At 42.2% G+C, this 20,740-nt stretch overlaps 1 protein-coding gene across 1 annotated transcript in view; it reads left to right on the forward strand.

The window, feature by feature from the left end:
* Positions 1-20,740, forward strand: part of LOC126094611 (myrosinase 1-like) — a 230,084-nt gene that overhangs the window by 138,479 nt on the left and 70,865 nt on the right. The window contains exon 5 of the mRNA XM_049909089.1: positions 18,208-18,330. Within this exon, the coding sequence (XP_049765046.1) occupies positions 18,208-18,330 (123 nt within the window). The remainder of the gene's footprint in view (positions 1-18,207; positions 18,331-20,740) is intronic.

A 20,740-nucleotide genomic window follows, 5' to 3' on the forward strand; every position in this document is an offset into this window, starting at 1 on the left:
CTTTGTATTCATTCAAAAAGTCTACTCCCAGTATAATTTCCGTCGACAATAATGGAACAATAAGAAAGTTCATAGAGAAGCTGTGGCTTTGGCAAAAGAAATCTAAGTTGGTTTGTTGGCGTACATCTACACTTTTTCCAAAGATTGCATCTTGTAATTTAATCTTACGTAACGGAAGTGTGAGGCAATCGTTCGATTTGTTGCATTTGCTAAAAGCTGTTTCACTAATTACTGAAATGGGACTGCCAGAGTCAAGTACTGCCGTAAATTGTACGTCATTTACAGTAATGTGAATCACAGGATATGCAATGTTGTTATGTTTTACGTCGTGTTCCTGGAGTAAGATGTCCCTAATGTCTTTCATTTTTACGTAATTACTAGCTACGGCAGCTGCGTCGTCAGTTTCATAAGTATGTTTTGTGGCTGCCAGCGGTGTGAGTCATTGCCTATTGTCTCTTTGTTGGCGTGCGTCGTTATTGGGATTTGGAGACCTAACTTCTACAAATTCACCGTGACGAGAGGGCCCTGCTCTGTTTGAATCCCGCCAGTTCTGATGCAATTCAGGTCTGTCGTTACGATCATATCGTCTGTCGTCATGTCGGTAGGTTGCATAGTTTCTTTCTTGTCGGTCACGTGGTGGAGAATTTCTCCCTGAATCGTGACTGCGCGCTGGACCGTTGCATCTAAAGTTATTCTGTCTCCCTTGATAATAATTATTTTGGTTCCCATATTGTCTGTTTCTCTGATTGTCTCTGAGATAGTCACTACCGTGGAGAGGTGATCTTTCCCTGTAATTATTACTGCTCTGCCAACAGTTGTCATACGGGTGATGTCTGTTTTGGTCACGATTTGTGTCGTGAGAGTAGCCTTGTCGTGTCCAGTTATTATTTCTTTCATCGCGGAATTGCGACGGATGTGACCTGTAGTTGTTGTGTTCCTGTTTTCGCGTTACGCGATTGTCAGTGTCAATTTCTAGTTCTTGTAACAGTCCCTGAAAAGCTTCAATGCCGTCTTTGCAACGTCCTGCTAAAATAATATGTCGTAAATATTGAGGCAGTTTGATTAAGCAAATGCGGATGAGTTCTGAGGGGCTGTATGGGTTTGACAGGTACTGATTCTTTTGCAACATGTCTTCAAAATATTTCACAAGACTGGAAAATTCAGATTGTTCGAAATGTTTCATCATTATGATGCTATGTTTTACTCGGTCTTGTGTAGCTGGAGACCAATATGCTGAGAGGAAGGCATGATAAAAATCTCCTTCACTGTGACAATCGTGAATGACCGATCGCATTCTTACAGCTGATTCATTCTCCAAGTAGCCACACATAAATTCTAATCTGTGCTCTAATGACCAGTTGGGAGGAAAACAATGAGAGAATTGATGGAGCCACGCTTGTGGATGAATGAATGTCGTTGCCAGAATTCTTAAATGTTTTAAATTTACGTGTACTAATGAACAGCTTATAGTCAAAATCATCATGTCGGCGAGTCGCATATCGGTCATTGTTATGTCGTTTTGGGCGGTTCCATTTCAAAATTCGGTGCACCTTGCCAATTTCTTTCATAATTTCCGAAATGCGCTGTGTTATTATTTTGTGGCTGTTCCGTATTTCTATGTCCCTCTTCCCGTATTGGGGCGCGAGTGTCCTCTGAAATACGTAATTCTTGTATTACCTGTGTCAGCTGATCTTGTACTTCCCGGATTTCTCTTTGGTGTTGCGTATTTATTTGATTCTGATTTTGTTTGAATTTCCTAATTTGTTCGCACTCTTCTGTGTCATTAAAGACTACCGGTTTTGTGTCATTCAGATTATCATCTACCTTCGTAGATAAATTATTTAGCTGATCCGAAAGTTCAACTACTTTCTCTGATAATGAACTAATTTCCTCCATGTGTCTTTCTGAACCAATTTTCAGGGTATCTACTGTGTCCTTTAAGTTTTCCTGAGTTTCTGCAAGTTGCGTAACCGAATCGGTAGATGCAACTGAGTCAATTTTAGCTTGCAAGGTCTCATGATTTTCATGAACAATAGTTTGCAGTTCTTTTATGGCTGCTTCGTGATTCTGTAACGCATTTTCATGACGCGAAAAAATAGTTTGGAAATGCTCACAAATTTGTGTTTTTGCGTCATTACAGACCTTTTGACATTTCGATTCGATGTTATGTAACTCAGTGGTTAAATCTTCACGTGTTTGTTCAAGTGTGGTGTCTAACTTTTGAAGATTTTGTTCCATTGTGCCTAACTTTTGCTGTGTTTGTCTCTGATTTTGTTCGATTGTGTGTAACTTTTGAAGATTTTGTCCCATTTGTTTCTGATTTTGTTCAAGCGTTGTGTATAACTTTTGTAGCCTTTGTCCCATTTGTTGCATTAACTGTAATAACAGTGCACTGGTGTCTGAAACATGTTCCTCAGTGCTTTTCGGCAGTGAATTTGCACCGGCAACATTCACATTTTGACAAGCGGAAAATGTGTCTTGACTCATTTGAGAAAACGGTGAGAACCCAAAATCTGAGTCTACAGTATTTGCAATATTGTGTTCTGTCATTTCGGATTCCTGAGGCGAGCTGTTGCCGACCGATCGATCGATAATGCTTCCCTGTTCACTACCTGTTTCACTGTCTACACCATTATTTGACGCCCGTTCCATTTCCCTATGCACAATTACCAAATTACTACTTTGAATATTTGTTAATTCATTACATGGTGGCGTTAACACACTGCTTTCGTCTTCACTGTTATTTCTCAGTTTACTTTGGAGCCTAGTATTACGTTTTTCACACGCCATTATTGTCACAATATTTCACACGATAACACAGAAAAACACAATTTGAAGAGGAAAAATAGGGGAACACATTAACATAGCACTGAAAATAATAGCTAGTTAATTGCAAGCGCAGCTGCGAAATACTTGGTGCAAATCTACATGCATGCTACAACTGTTTTACTGTACAAGAATGAAAAACTACAACTACAAAGGAGATTCTCTCTACAATTACGCAATCGCAATAAACAAAATCTACACTAATTACACAAACTACAAGAAAAAATCACAAGATTCCAGTGAGGTATCCTCGGCTAAGGGTCGACATATGAAACGTCCCCTTAGAAGAATTGTACACGACTGTGCTTAAACTGACACACAATATTTTTTTGCGCAACGCAATCTGACTTTCAGAAATCCCTACAAAGGAATGGCCCTGACTAACATTAACCTGTACCTTTCACAAATCACTTACCTCACCAAAAATCTTCGTTACTCGAACTACCGCAATACAGCGAGCGCCACTACTGCCAGCTAAATAAAAGATTCAAACTACTGAAGGCACTAAACTACTGATAGGCATAGTTAGCAAATGAAAGATTTTGATAGAGAACAAACAATGTATTTACCTTAATAATCATAGTATATATGCCATCCAGTCTTACAAATTTCAAGTCTCCGCCATTTCTCTCCCCACATCCACCACTGCTGGCAGCTCACCTCCAACTGCGCAACGCTACGCGCTGTTCACATACAGCTGCCGCTGCCCAACACTACAATGGCAGACAACAATGCAAACTAGCCACAGACTGCACACAGCACAGCCAGTGATTTTCATACAGAGCGCTACGTAACGTTGCCAATAAGAAAACATAAACAGCCTACTTACACTATTATTAAACATAGGAATTTCTGATAATGTACGTTACGAGCACAGATTCGTAAGCAAGCCTGAATAATCGACTGTAAGGAAACGAGAGAATAAGGGAATGGAGGCGTTAGAGATTCGGTTTTACAGAAGGATGTTTTAAGTTAAGTGGACTGATGAGGTAAGAATTGAGGAGTTTCGGCAAGGAATCGATAAGGAAACTAGAAGAGGGTACCGGACGTGTGTCAAGACATCAAGACTTCCAATGTATTGCATGGAGCCGTCGAGCACAAAAATTAAAGGGAATAACAGAGACTGGAACAAATTTAACAAAGAATGGAGGGCGTAGGGTGCAAATGTTACTCTGTTTAATAGGTTGGCGCAGAAGGCGCGGTGCACCATATCAATTGCCAAGCTTAACTCGTTATTTTTTGCACGGGAAATATCAGACAAATTCCACGTTTTTAGCTGGTTTTCGACCTTCACTCTTCCTGCAATGACTGAATGATTAACGATAAACAGAAATGACTCATAAGTGACAAAACAGGTAATTAACGCGATTACTTTGCTCTTTTAATGCTGGACGACGACTGGTTAACGGAAAATGACAAACAGAATGACTAAAATAATGACTATACTTCACGAATAACTATTGACAGCGCTTACACGTTGAACAATCACTGCAGACTGTTATTCCGTTGCGCGTTACTCTTATGTAGAGATGTGCGCAGTACAGGAGCTGCAAAATGGTGAAACTCTCAGCAATTACATCTTCGTCAATAATATGAAAAACAGAAAAAATGGCTAATATATATCAGACGATGAAGTAATTCGGTTCAGCTATAAATCGTATAATTAAAAAAAATATCAAAAATGGTAGGTAATGTTACGTGAGAAGGAAGTTCTGACGTGCACTGGAAATTTCAAAGCTCGCCAGCAACTTTCTGGAGAGCTATATTTTTTACGTGGAACATTTCATTAAGTAACACGTTATTTGAGTACACGTATATATTTCGTAAACAGGAAAACTGGAACAACAAAACTGCAGCATTGTAATTCTGAAAGAATTATATTTTAAGGGTCAAATATTATGGAACCAATAATTCCGAACAGGAATAATTTTTGAAGTGTCAAACCTTAGGAAAAAGAAGAAATTGGCCAAGTACGACTAGGATCCGCGCCCTGAAGGTTCTGTACAAACTTAATTATGTATGCAGACAGTTAATCCATTTTGGGAACGGAGGATCTCGACGATTTAGGCCTATTATCAGGGATTGGAAGACTTTCGAGCAGATTTTGAGTTTGAAGTCTGAAAAAAAATGACGAAAGAAATGATTTTCATGTGATATAATTACAAATTGAATATTTTCTGTTTTTTTTTCATTTACTTGTACTGTGAAACCTTGCTTCTCGCCAATTTTCATGATTCTAGATCTACGAGATGTACACTATACGTTGTTTTGAGAGAGTTTGCGAGTATCAAAATATGTGACATATACGACCATATCTTTTGATTGCATTAACTTAGAAGTTTATCGTTTCTGCACTGCCAGGGTAATATATACCTCCGGTGACATAAATTTCAACTTGATACGAACAACCGTACCAGAGAAAACAGGGAGTCTTAACAGACTGACAGATACTCGGACAACAGATGACAAAAATATTTTTTCGTGTGTTATAATTACAAATTAACAAGTTTCGGATTTTTTTCCCTTTAGTTCTACCGTCAAACCTTGATTCTTACAGAATTTCATGATTCTAGGTCAATGAAAAGTTTGTGAATATCAAAATACGTGACATAAATGGCCGTATTTACTGACTGCATTGACGTAGAATGGTTCAAATGGCTCTGAGCACTATGGGACTTAACATCTGTGGTCATCAGTCCCCTAGAACTTAGAACTACTTAAACCTAACTAACCTAAGGACATCACACACATCCATGCCCGAGGCAGGATTCGAACCTGCGACCGTAGCAGTCGCGCGGTTCCGGACTGAGCGCCTTAACCGCGAGACCACCGCGGCCGGCATTGACGTAGAAGTTTCGACTTTTTACACAACCAAGGGACCATAGACCTTAGTTGTTGGTGTGGTCTTCAGTCCAGGTACTGGTTTGATGTAGCCCTCCATGCTACTCTATCCTGCGCAAGCTTATTCATCTCCAAGTACCTACTGCAACCTACATCCTTCTGAATCCGCTTAGTGTATTCATCTCTTGGTCTCCCTCTATGGTTTGTACCCTCCAAGCTGCCCTCCAGTACTAAACTGGTGATCCCTTGATGCCTCAGAACATTTCCTACCAACGGATCCCTTCTTCTTGTCAAGTTGTGCCACAAATTCCTCTTCTCACCAATTCTATTCAATACCTCCTCATTAGTTACGTGATCTACCCCAACTAATCTTCAGCATTCTTCTGTAGCACTACATTTCGAACATTTCTCTTCTCTTCTTGTCCAAACTAGTTATCGTTTATGTTTCACTTCCATACATGCTGCGTTCCATACAAATACTTTCAGAAATGGCTTTCTGCCACTTAGTATGTGACATAAATTTGAACTTCATACATATATCGATCCAAGAAAAAGGGTTTTAACAGACAGACAGACAGACAACAGACAACAAAGTGAATCTATGAAGGCTCCGTTTTTACTGATTGAGGTATGGAAACCTAGAAATGTATTTTTTTTTAAATAGGGGAATTTGGCCATTCATATAAGGTGTGTTAATCCTAAAACAGTTGTCAGCGGGTCTGAATTTTGAAGAGTACATGGTTTCAGTCATTCGGTTGGCAGTCCGTTCAACATTTGGAGAATGCAGCAACTGCGATGGCCTGTACAGGGAGGGTATCGGGCCACTCTTTGCCATTAGCACTGCTAGATACAAAAATTAACATACGACCCAGTGAAGGAACGGGATGAATTCCTTGCGTTACGTGTAGATTAGAAAGCAGAAAAGAGGATAAATTGTTCAAGGAGTGGGGCAGCTATCCCGTCTTGCTGTATTTCGCGATCTACTTCTCGTAAAAAGAGAATGGGTTTTCCTCCTCGCTGTTTTTGGTACCACACAACTTAAGTATGTAAAACAAATTATTACATTCCACGTTCTCAGAAGCCTTCCCCAAATCTTTGAATTCGTACTGTTTTGCTAAGTCGCTAATCTTTTTTTTTTTTAATGTAACAGACCCTACGTCTCGTAAAAACAAACTATCTCTGTTCTAAACCACTTTCAAGTTTTGTGTTACCGATTTAAATAAGGTGCTCTTATTTTTTTGATGAATGTGGTACTAGAGTGATTTTGCGGTAATTTTCATATCAATCGGCCCCTGCTGACATTATATAACCATCTGATTCACGAACGAAAGTCCTCTTTCTTCATAAGTTCGTAATGTCGTTATTGGAACTACCGACTACACAAACAGTACACCTCGGAGTTTTACGCCATTCTTAGAATAACCAAAAATTATGAACTGGATTGGAATCGGAGGTGATAGAGATGATCATCGGTGACATCAAGAGTGCCTCGTGAGTCTGCAAACATCACGTAACAGGCTGCTCTTCGAGGTTCCAGTCATTGCCCATCAAGAGTAATTCGCAGGGCATGCGTGTGTTAGCGCCACTGCTGGTGGCTTTATCGCGTTCTGCTTTGTATCGTCGAAGCTCTGCACTGATTGATATTTCGACGGAACTCCATTAGCTGGTAATACAGAGCCATGCGTCTCGCGGTGTACACCGGCACACGTGGCGACTGCGCGATGGAGTTCCCGCAGATTTGACGAGGGATTTTAGGCCACTCCTGTGTTCCATTGTGAGGACGAAATCGAAAGTGAGTGTGCTGTTGGATGGCCTGCGTTATACCAGAAATGAAATTATGGGATTATTCCGCATGGCGACAACTGAAAGCCGATTATTCCGCGTGGCGTCGGCTGAAAGCCGAAGTTTGTCCTGTCCTGTTGCTTCACCAGATGAAAGCCGACGACAGCGCACGCAGCAAAACTGTTTGTGTCGCTTGCACAGAGACAGGTGGATCTGTGGTCGAGACAAAGGACTCGCAATCGTCATGCGTATGTTCCAAACACGCGTCCAACCATTCTGATTTTAGCTTTTCGAGCTTTCCCTGAATCACTTAACTGAAATAGTTACTTCAAAAAATCTACTGACGATCTCATTCCTCGACCTTGTTCATGTCAGTTAGGTGACCATCTGACGAAGCAGTTAAGGAAACCAAAGACAAGTTTGGAGAATGAATTAAAGATCAGGAGAGAAAATAAAAACTTTGAGTTTTGCGGATGACGTCGTAATTCTGTCAGATGTAGCAAAGGGCGTGGAAAACAGCTGAATGGGATGAACAGTGTCTTGAAAGGAGGCTATAGGATGAACATTAACAAGGACAAAACAAGGATAATGGAGAATAGTAGAAATAAATCACGCTATGCTGAAGGTATTGTATCAGGAAACGAGACATAAAAAGCGGTAGATGTGTTTTACTGTTTGGACAGTAAAATTACTGATGATGAAGGAAGTAGAGAGGATATAAAATGTGAACTAGCAATGGCAAGCAAAGCGTTTGTGAAGAAGAGAAATTTGCTAATATTGAGTGTAGACTTAAGTTTAGGAAGTCTTTTCCGAAGCTATTTGCTTGTAGAGTAGCCTTGTATGGAAGTTTAACGTGGACAATAAAAATTTCAAACAATAAGAGAACAGAAGCTTTTCAAATGCGATTGTACAGTAGAATACTGAAGATTAGATGGCTAGATTACGTAACTAATGAGGAGGCGCTCAACAGAATTGGGGATAAAAGAAATTTATGACACAACTTGACTAAAAGAATGGATCGGATTATAGTATACGTTCCGTGACAGCAAGTGATCATCAGTTTAGTGTTGGAAGAAAGTGTGGGGGTAAAATTTATAGAGGGGGCAAGAGACGAATGCAGTAGACAGTTTCAAAAGGATGTAGCTCGAATTAGTTATTTGAAGATGAAGAGGCATGACCAGGATAAAGCAGCTTGAGTAGCATGGAGAACTGGATTAAACCAGTCATCCGACTGAAGGCCACAAAAACACCGTGTGATCATCTTAAATGTTTCCAAGCAGCATAAGCGTAAACTCAACCTTTTATTCTGCAGGCGTTTTACATGCTACCAGAACATGAATCTTTGTTTTCAGAACGTTTCCAGGCTGTGGCTAAGCCGTGTCTTTTCAATATCCTTTCTTCCAGCAGTGCTAGCCCTGCAAGTTTCGCAGGAAAACTTCTGTGAAATTTGGAGGTTAGGAGATGAGGTACTGCCGGAAATAAAGCTGTGAGTATGGATCGTGAGTCGTGCTTGCGTAGCTCAGTTGGTAGATCACTTGTCTGCGAAAGGCAGAAGTCCCGGATTGTAATCTGCCAGGAAGTTTCATGAGTCTGTATTGTTTGCATCTCATATTTATGGGACTTGAAGTGAACAAAGTCTCTGTCTCTCATTTTCTGTTATATACTTTTCAGTCATCAGTCCACAGTATTAGTGGTACTATACTTCAGTATACGATAGAATTGCAGATTACGTGATTATTAAATACACTAAAGAACGACGCATCACGAAGGAATTATCCGAATGGGACGGACATCGGTAGATGTTATGTACATCTACAGCCAAACAAATGATTAAAATTTCGGAAAATTTGGATGGTTTATTCAAGAGAAAGAGCTTCACAAATTGAGCAAGTCAACAACTCATTGGTCCACCTCTGGCCCTTATGCAAGCATTTATTCGGCTTCGCATTGATTTATGGAGTTGTTGGGTGTCCTCCCCAGGGATATCGTGCCAAGTTTTGTCAGAGTGGCGCATTAGACTGTCAAAAGCCGGAGATGCTTGTAGGGCGCTGCCCATAGTGCTCCAAACGTTCTCAATTGGAGAGAAATCCGGCGACCTTGGCAAGCACAAATACAAGCACTAGAAACTCTCGCGAAGTGCGGGCGGGCTTTATCTTGCTGAAATGTAAAGCCATGACGGATGGCATGAAGGACAATAAAAAGGGACGTAGAATATCGTCGACGAATATCGCTGTGCTATGAGATTGCCGCGGGTGACAACCAAAGAGGTCCTGCTACGAAATGTAATGCCACCCCAGACCATCATTCCTGTGTGACGGGCTGTAAGGTGGGCGACAGCCACATTTGTGACCTGGTAGTCAAGGGAAGGCAGGATTCGGTTACGACTGTGGACGGGGCCTTAATCAGTTACTGTTTGTTGCCTTTTACAATTACACACAATTATTTTAAACCAGTACTTCCAGAATCAACAATAAATAAAAAATACCACACGTTATTGTAACGTTGTTACTTTAATTTGCGGTGTAAGCGGTGCTGATAGACAATAAAAGCGGTTTAAAAGCTATGAGCTGTCTGGGGAAGTTAACCTTGCATTACTGCGCAACTGTTTCACCAGGTATCCAGTCTAGCTTACCAAATTCCCAACCAGACTAACATTAATTATAATCTTTTAATAGTCATACGACAACCGGTGATATGTATATATAAAAGAGAATTTAGATAAAAAGAAATAAATCAGTTTATATTTGGAAATTTATTTTAACACTGATCATTGAAATTTCAGCATATTAAATTTGATTCATAAATAAACTGGTGCCTTACTTACGACTGTGAAAATGTGAGTTTGTAATCTTACGGAACACATCAAATATGGAGCCAAGATTGGGAGACTCCATACAACACTGCATTCATAAAACAACACACAAAGAACGTTGAAACATATGCAAGAGAAAATTAACCATTACCAACCGACTCAATTTTCACCCAAAGAAATTACGTTCGTAGCACAATCCTGTCCGTCAGGTAATTACCACACACTGGTATACTAAATTCATACTAACTCTCTGTGAAATCTTCCCAAAAAGAATAGCTGAGGGCTACTTTGATGATTACACCACATGCTTCACGTGGTCAACTTGGTTTACACAAAGCGTGTAACTCCACAATAATTTTGATAATTAAAATAAATTAGATCGAAAAGCAATTTACAAAAGAAAAACCTCGAACTGGTTACTAACGTCTTACTATTAACCTGATGGGTCAAACAATTATATAAGCACGTGGTAGTGGTCTCACAAAGTACACCCCACGTGGGTTGAACATAAAGAAAAGTTGCTATATTGAAAAATATTGTCAAGACGAGATGTTATAATCTCACGCACACTCACATTTAAGATTGATGATCTTAGTTAGATTTACTGATCAACACGTGGTTCGACTTTACTCACAAAGTAGTAACAAAGCAACTACCGGAAGATATTCCGAACTTCACACGCGAATTACACTGCGTTGTAATTTAAGATAACATTAGATATTTTAGAGCTAAACCTGAAATAAAGGTGATTAAATTTTCAGTTAGGCTGAACTTAAGAAATCCATTGTCCTACGGACTTAGCAGACACGCGCTCAGCCGGAGATCTTACCACTTCAGACGCTCGCCACGGACAGACTGACTGGTCCCTTCCTGAGGGGTGGCTCACAAATACAAACGGAAGTGGCCAGAGCGGCAGCTTCCTATACCAACATGACAACGGACGGACAGGACCATACTAAGGATAGAAACCTCTTTGCTTTTAGAAAGCGTAGCTACCTGTTCCGACGTTGGTCCTACTGTTCTCTAGCAGACAGGCTTGTCTGCTACCCTCAAGCATGCAACTAGAAATACATTCGCTCCTTCATTCTCTCACACAGAAGGAAAGGGGGATGACAGTATCTTATCATATACAGTATATGAAAGAAAGCGGACGTAGGTTCCGTATGAGACTGTGTGACATGAATTACATACAAACTGTGTTTTAAAGTGTAGTAGTGTGACAGATCGTTCTTGTTTATGTGTAAAAGTAACACGTTCCACTACTCAGTCTCCTCCCAGATAGTCAGAAACGCCACAGTAAATTTAGAAGAGGAATTTATGCCGTAAATGACAACAGATTTAAGAAATCAAACATGAAAGGAATCCAACAGAGACCTTTCATTATTAATGAAGTAATAAGCAACAGTGTAAATAATAGTGTTTTCAGTGAGTTACAATTTAGCAAATCACCATTAAATACAGATACAACAGATAATGTTTTAAAAGCAAGCCACTGTGATCTGGGCAGAAGGCCTTACATGCCAGGAATGTCAATAAATTAAAAAGTGTTTAAAATCCGCTGCAACTTACAAATTACAGGCAAGTCGCCACAAACACAGCAGATGGAATCAGACGCCAGAAATGGCAGTAAATAAGGTTTTAAGGCTTACTTCTAAAATACAAATACCAAATTAGAATTTTAAGGCAAATGACCACAATCACAGATATTCAGATGTGTGTGAAATCTTATGGGACTTAACTGCTAAGGTCATCAGTCCCTAAGCATACACACTACTTAACCTAAATTATCCTAAGGACAAACACACAGCCGGCCGGTGTGGCCGAGCGGTTCTATGCGCTACAGTCTGGAACTGCGCGACCGCTACGGTCGCAGGTTCGAATCCTGCCTCGGGCATGGATGTGTCTGATGTTCTTAGGTTAGTTAGGTTTAAGTAGTTCTAAGTTCTAGGGGACTGATGACCTCAACAGTTAAGTCCCATAGTGCTCAGAGCCATTTGAACAAACACACACGCCCATGCCCAAGGGAGGACTCGAACCTCCGCCGTGACCAGCCGCACAGCCACAATCACAGCTGAAGGCCTTTCACGCCAGGAACGGCAATAATATAAAAAAAAATTTTGAGCCCTGCTGTAAAACAGCAAATACAATAGCAAAAGCTAATTTTAAAAAAGCAACTGATCCAGCCAGTGCTCCAGGAATCGACCTCTGATAAGGTGCAGCAACAAACAATTTCGCGAGCGATGAGATAGGCAGCCAAGAGTTGCATTCACTTCACAAGATGGTAAATCAGACAGTGGCAGTCTAACGAATGACTAATGATAATCTTGCTGAAGCTACCTGACGTCCGATAAACCAAATGCAACGATGGAACAATACGCCAAAGCCGGAGCAGGCGGTCTGCACTACGTCCCCAGAATACTGTGTTTAGAGCGGAAATGCACTCACCTTAAAGCTAGCTGGATCTGGGTTACGACGAGGTTGTGCACCCTCGTCACCACAGCCCTTCCATCTGGCAGTCCATCCGTGCCGCCAGCGGTCCCGGCTTGTTGTCTCACTACGCGGACCTGGCTCCTCCTGAGTTCCCCAACTGAACTGGCCCACTCACAAGACCCGGAAAAACAACGACGTCGCCCCAAAGATAGGGCAACAGTTAATACATATCGATAACCGCCGCTGCTGTCACCAGCGGACAGGCAACGCTTGAGAAACCGAGTGGCGCCAGTCAACATGAGAAGAATACAAACAACTGCAACCATGCCAACTAAACGATACCGTCTTGCCTCCAACAGTGGGTGGAAACTTACCAACAGCACCAATGCGAGCTGCAGTACCGCTCAATGTTAGTATCCCACAATTGTCTGGGGTGTCTCCAAACACGTCCATCCTGGCCACCGGGGCTCTGTTTGGAGCGAGACTCATCAAAGAATATAATTCTACTTGAGTCAATGAGATTCTAGGCCGAAGATGTTTCTGATGACGCCCCACACGGCAGTGGGATACTTTCCTGACTGTTGCCCACCATACGGCCCGACGCCCAGGAGTAATGGCGTGGGATGGCCTTTCTTTACGTAGTGCCATCTGTGGAACTTTTACAGCACTGCAATATGTCGACGATGTTTTACGCCCCGTTTTGTTGCTCTGCATGCGAAGCCGTCCTGGGCTTACATTTCAGCAAGATAAAGCCCACCTGCACACGACGAGAGTTTCTACAGCTTGTCTTCATACTTGCAAAGCTCTACCTCGGCCACCAACGTAGCCTTATCTCTCCCCAAACGAGAACGTTCGGAGCATTATGGGCAGGGTCCTTCAACTATTTCGGCATTTTGACGATCTGACGCACCAGGTCGACAGAATTTGGCACGTCATCCCTCAGGAGGACACCCAGCGGCCCTAGTATCAATACCAAGCCGAATAACTGTTTGCATAAGGACCTGAGGTGGACTTGCCCAATTTGTGAAGCTCTCTATATCTTGAATAAATGATCCCATTTTTCAAAAGTTGTAATCATGTTTTTGTCTGTACACGTTCGTCACATTTCCATTCAGATAATTCCTTCGTGGTAATTAGTTTTTGTCTACGAGAGTGTAACTCAGTTATATTTTGTAACCTGTAATACTAACGTCCATGCTTAATTTCAACCACTGCCAAGAGTAGATGATATTATTATTTCTGTAGAATATGTAAGTAAAGTATTTGTTTGAAGATTAAGTTGTCTTGTATAATGTAAATTATTTATTATATTTGTAATACGTACTAGAATATCCATGCACGTTTCTCTTTCTTTCAAACTTCAAGTGTGCTCTTTGAAAACTTCGTTTGCTGATATAACGCTGTAAACAACAAATGGGACTTAGTTGTGGTGTATTATATAAAACAGATCAACAAAATTCGCTGTTGTACTATCAGTTTTAACAAAAGTTAACATGTATACTTCGATTTTTGTTTTATGGTTCAAATGGTTCAAATGGCTCTCACTATGGAACTTAACATCTTACGTCATCAGTCCCCTAGAACTTAGAACTACTTAAACCTAACTAACCTAAGGACATCACACACATCCATGCCCGAGGCAGGATTCGAACCTGCGACCGTAGCAGTCCCGCAGTTCCGGACTGCAGCACCTAGAACCGCACGGCCACCGCGGCCGGCTTGTTTTATGGACGATAGTCCATACCTAACGTTTCGTATCCAAATGCTGGACATATCAGAGGCTGCAAAGACTCGGGTAGCAGTTTCAAACTTAAAAAAGATTAGCAAGTAGAACTGTTTACACAATTTCACGAAACGCTCATGTATAAATAGGAACCACAAGAAGAAGTATTAACACTCACCTTAAGTAAATCAGTACCAATTGTAGTCTCAGAAGCACAGATAAATCGGCAGCAGCACATAGTGTGCAGGGACTGTCAAAATACCAGACTCGTTTCTCCAATTATATGGTTTTATTAAGATCGAATCATTACTAAGCTGCCTGACAGAAATAGTGAAGTACCAGAAGACATGGTCGCTCAAATTTAACTTCATACATGTTGGCAGATGTACATGATAAGAATAGAAATTCTGTGTGACAAGTAGAATGGCCAGCAGAGGGCATTTGGATGTGACAGGGGTCCAGTGTTCGACTTCATGAGGCATTTGAGGGAAAGAATACTCGCCGTCACAGTCCCGGTGGACAATCCCTCACCACTGGTCAGAGATTAGCACAGTGGTGTTACTCCTGGTGACGTGGTGTGGAGACCTGTCGGGTATGACTTCAGGTCATGGATGGTAGTGATTGGGGGGGACTCTGTCGGCACAACTGCGTCCTTATGTATCACCTCCCGTACGACAGTGTCGTGGTGCCGTTTTCCAACAGGACAGTGCTTGTCCCCACTTTGCAAGTGTCTCTATGAACTGTCCACGAGATGATGAGGTGTTCCCGTTGTCAGTAAGATTCTGAGATGTGTCTCCAATAGAATGTGTGTGGAACCAGCTCTGACATTAACTTTGTCCCAGGGCCAGTGTCGAGGATATCAAGGAGCACTTACAACAGTTTGGGCCAGCTTGCATCAGGTGATGATACAATCGCTTTATGATACTCTTCCCAACCGAATCAGTGCATTCCACCAGACCAGAGGGTGTGCAATGTCATAGTGATAAGTGACCCCACACTGCCAAGTTCTTTGTATTAGTGAGTGTGATTACTGAATTACTGGCCATGGGACACCATCTGGGATGATGGGCCGCTGGTGCAGGTCTTTCTGTTTGACGCCACTTCAGCGGCTTACACGTTGATGGAGATGGAATGGTGATAACACATACAACGATGTTTGAGTGGAGACAATCCCCAATTCGATCATGAATCGAACCTGGGGCTCTGTGATCGAGAATCAACAATGATAACCAGAAACCACAAGCTGCTGAGAGCCACGGTCTTTGTAAACTTTATCCGCGCAGGATTAGCCGAGCGGTCTCAGGTGCTGCAGTCATAGACTGTGCGGCTGGTCCCAGCGGAGGTTCGAGTCCTCCTTCGGGCATAGGTGTCTGTGTTTGTCCTTACGATAATTTAGGTTAAGTAGTGTGTAAGCTTAGGGACTGATGACCTTAGCAGTTAAGTCCCATAAGATTTCACACACATTTAAATATTTGAACATTTTGTAAATTTTACTAGAATTTGTAATCACTGAAATAACACCTCATTTCCTTTAAACCTGCAAATTTTCTTTTTATTTCCTCCTCCTCCTCCTCTCTTGTACACTTCACTTTGTTTCTCAGGTAGCATACGTTGGCTGTACACAGAGGCCATGGAAATTCAAAAGCATGGAAATTGCTTTAAGAGAAAAGAAGGATGATTTAAATTGGACAAGTTGTGAACCTAGGTGCTAAATGAGGCAAATAGCGCCAAGTATTTCCCACGACAAGCCCCACAACATACTGTGAGGTTTTATGATGTCGCAAACTGACTGTTATGTGGATTCTTATAAGCACTTCGGCTTGCTGAGCTTGTTTTAGTTTGAAAATGCTATTGAATCCTTATAATCTGTGATGATGACTGCAGCATTAGGAGGCGAAATTTTAAATGCAGAAATATGCCTTGGACGATAGCCTAATGCCCATAAAATAAAAATCACCAAGGACACACATACCATCTGTGAAAGCCATCATTGTGTATTATTTTAAAACTGTGTGTGTGTGTGTGTGTGTGTGTGTGTTTAAGATCTCCACCCAACCCACTGGATCAGTTTCAACCACATTTGGCACAGAAACAACAAGCCTCAAAAGTATCGCCACTGTAGGGGCTATACTCTCCAAGCTCCAATAGGAGCAGAGATATGAGAAAAAATGTGTTTTCCCCTGTGGTATACAGGTTCCGTGCATGACAGGCATGTTATGTGAGAACAGTAAGAGCCTCTCTTACTGACCTGCTTTGCAATGTAGCATACACATCAGGAGCAAGAAATGGTGTTCCATGCCCTGACATATAGGCTGCCTTGTATTACAGGTGTTTTGTGTTGGTGTAGTACAGGCATTTGTTATCAACTAGTTTTGGAGTAGCCTAGATGTCAGGGGCAGAAAAAACTGTTTTCAAGACCCTGATGTGTAGGCTGCCTGACGCAACGATCCTGTTGTGGCAATAGTATTGTCCTACTGTATAGATTATGTGCATATGGCCGTGTTGGGGAAAGCAGGAGATGGACAGAAGAAGGGGAGGGACATGGGCAGAAGGGGATGGATATGGACAGAGGAATACAGGGGGAATGGACAAAGAGGGAGGACAAGGAGGTGAGGGACAGAGAGAGGGCAAGAGAGGGGGAACAGAGAGAGTAATGGGAGGAGAAGGCAGATGGGGAGAGTAGGGAGGAGGAGATTGATAGGGAGAGATGGGATGAAGAAGATGAATAGGTTGAGATAGGGAGGAGTAGGTGTAATGGGAGGGGGCAGGAGGAGTTAAATACGGAGTAGAGGAGGGTGAGACGGACAAAGAGAGAAGGAGGAGGAGGAATTGACATGGAGAAATGGGGCAGGGAGAGTTGAGGGTGAGGAGATGGACAGAGGTAGACAAGGGTAGGAGGGGATGGGAAAAGATGCAGGGAGGAAGAGGTAGGCAGAGAGAGGGGGGAGGGAGAGTGGGCGAAATAGGGGGAAAGAAGATTAGATGGACAGGGTGAGGAGGGAAAAAAAGATGGGGATAGAGGATGGGGGAAGGAGATATGCTCGAAGGGACAGTCAGAGAGGGACAGAGGGGAAGGAGGCTATGGACAGACAGTGAGGGTCTGGAGGAGGATATGGACGGTTGGGGGGATAAGGTGGACAGAGGAGGCGATGTGTGCAATATATGAGGCGGATGTTTAAGCGAGCGAAGCTGCTGGGTAAAGGCTGTTCTTTATACTGATATATTCTATACAGTTCTGCAAATTGCAGTTAATAATGGGCTATAACTACCATAGGAACACGTTCCTGGCGTATTGATATCGCCATGGGGGCGTTTACATACGAACTGAAGCCTTGGGTATGAAATTTACACTGATACTGTGGATGCGCTATGAAAATAGCATGCGGATTTCATTATTAGGTTTACCAAAATACCACACTTGATTTAAGTCTTCCTATTTTGACCACACAATATATTAATGTCTTCACCCGCTTGGACATCATAGCTGCAGCAGCTGCACAGTGCTTCTTGAGCTAAACTGGTGCACACTAGGTTGGTGTTGGACTACACTTTATAGTAGAGCATAGTGCCAATTAAGAGAGGTGTGACATTACAGCTGATGCGTGTAAGTTGCTGATACGTCCTGGCACCCAGTTCGTCCGGTCAATGGAAGAGTGCAGTGTGCGGGTAGAAAGAACGAGCAGGATTATCGTGCGCAGCGATACCAGAGCGGCGGAAATGTCTTAGCGGCGACCGTGCGCCTGTTGTTACAATAACGAGCGGAAATGTAAGCGGCCGCCGTGTCTGCCCGCAGGTAACGATGTACCACTGGGACCTGCCGCAGAAGCTGCAGGACCTCGGCGGCTGGGCCAACCCGGTGCTCGCCGACTACTTCGTCGACTACGCTGAGCTGCTCTTCGAGAAATTCGGCGACAGGGTTTGTTCTTGCATAGTTTTAACATCTGAACTCCTTCCTGATCCACATATAACACTCTATCACTGAGTCTTAAAATCACTTTGCCATCTCCTGCTGTTTAATTTTTAAAATGGCTTTTCCTTAATTCCATGATATAGTTATACACTAACTACTCATTTCGGTGTGTAAGTATACTGTAGCATCTCTTTCCGCCTCACAGGTGAGGCGAGGGTGTGGTGAAAAGTAATGCCTTCAAATTTTTGTGTGAAAACTCTTAAAACTTTTAAAATAAAACAAAAACATTCTACATCTTTATTCATCTACACTTGCATTGTACTCCGCAAGCCACCTAATGGTGTGTGGCGGAGGGTAGTCTCGGTACCACTATCTGGTCCCGCCAACTCTGTTCCACTTGCGAATAGCGCGAGGGAAGAATGATTGGCGGTAAGCATTTATAATGGCCCTAATTTCTCCTCGTGGTCAATACGCGAGATGTTTCTAGGGGGGGGGGGGCGGGGGGGAGGAGAGAGGAAGTAATATGTTGTCCGACTCCTCCTGAAAAGTGAGCCCGCATCTCGTGGTCGTGCGGTGGCGTTCTCGCTTCCCACGCCCGGGTTCCCGGGTTCGATTCCCGGCGGGGTCAGGGATTTTCTCTGCCTCGTGATGGCTGGGTGTTGTCTGCTGTCCTTAGGTTAGTTAGGTTTAAGTAGTTCTAAGTTCTAGGGGACTGATGACCACAGATGTTAAGTCCCATAGTGCTCAGAGCCATTTGAACCATTTTTGAAAAGTGCTGTTCCGACATTTAAGTAGTACACAAAGCCTCTCTTGTAACGTGTGCCAGTATAGTTTGTTTAGCATCTCCGTAACGCTCTCTCGCCAACTAAACGATCCCGTGACGAAACGCGCCGCTCTTCGTTTGATCTTCTCTATCTCCTCTATCAGTCCTACCTGATAGAGGTCCCAGATAGATGAACGATACTCAAGAATCGGGCGAACAAACGCCTTATAAGCCACTTCTTCCTGTTACATATCTGCAGCCCCCTGCCGCTAGAGGGCACCGAATTGTGGCGTGAGAAACTGCGTGCTGTAACTGAGTTTCGGATTAGAAGAGCTCGTCCTCACATGGAACACTCTTCAGCATGACATTCCCAGACCACACACGAGCGCTGCGACATCCTTGCGTTCACTGTCATCAGTCATTCTCTATACAGTCCCGACTTGGCCCCATCCGAGGTTAAACTGTTTCCAAAACTTAAAGAACACCTTCGAGAACTTTGATAGTGATGAAGCCGCGCAAGCAGAGGTGAGGTTGTGGCCTCGTCAAGAAACCCAAACATTCTGCAATGACGATGTGAACAAATTGGCCTAGACATGAAGTGTAAAGATGTAGAATGTTAATAAAGTTTGTTTTATTTAAAAATCTTTAAGTGTTTTCACATAAAAATCTCGTACTCATTACTTTTCAGCACGCCTTCGTAGTTGTCTCTTTACAGAACAGATTATTAACCACAGCTTCTCATTATATTTATTCCTTAATGAAGTTTGTTGTAAATAATACATCGCTTTTTCCAACTAACTGCTTAGTACACAGTATCAATACTAGGAATAAGAACAATATACATAAAGATTTAAAATCACTTACTCTTGCCCAGTAAGGAGTCCAGTATTCAGCAACGCACATTTTCAATAAGTTACCAGCAATCATTAAGAGTTTAGTTTCAGACAAGGCACAATTTAAACATAATTTAAAAGAATTTGTGGTGGCCAACTCCTTCTATTCCATCCATGAGTTCCTCAACAAGCGCAGTAGACCATTTTAATGAAAATTTATTATACTTTAATTTTTGACAATACGTGGTTGTAATAACCAAGAAACTAGCAAATGTCTGAGTGACGGGTTTAATGAAAGCAGATGTAAGTATTAAACCTATAAATATTAGAAGTTTAAATTTAATTCATGTACATAATTTTACTGTTTATTGACTGAGGATCATTAAAATTAATGAAACTCAAGTTTTTCTAATTACCTTTCTGTAATGTGTTTATCTGACATGTTCCACATCCTGGAGGATTCCCTCTTTTATGGATGTATGGAATGAAAAATTCATCTAATCTAATCGAAAAATAGTGAGTGCGAAAGGATGGTGAGGAGCTTTCGTTGTGAACGCCACGAGAAAAGCCGCGCGGGATTAGCCGAGCGGTCTCAGGCGCTGCAGTCATGGACTCGGGCATGGGTGTCTGTGTTTGTCCTTAGATTAATTTAGGTTAAGTAGTGTGTAAGCTTAGGGACTGATGACCTTAGCATTTAAGTCCCATAAGATTTCACACCCATTTGAACCACGAGAAAAGCTGGATGCGTGGTTTACAGTTTGTCAACATTTGCGTTTCCAGAAAAGGATAGAAATTTCATTCTAGCAGCTATGTGTTCTAT

The sequence above is a fragment of the Schistocerca cancellata genome, chromosome 8, assembly GCF_023864275.1.
Source record: "Schistocerca cancellata isolate TAMUIC-IGC-003103 chromosome 8, iqSchCanc2.1, whole genome shotgun sequence".
Classification (NCBI taxonomy): domain Eukaryota; kingdom Metazoa; phylum Arthropoda; class Insecta; order Orthoptera; family Acrididae; genus Schistocerca; species Schistocerca cancellata.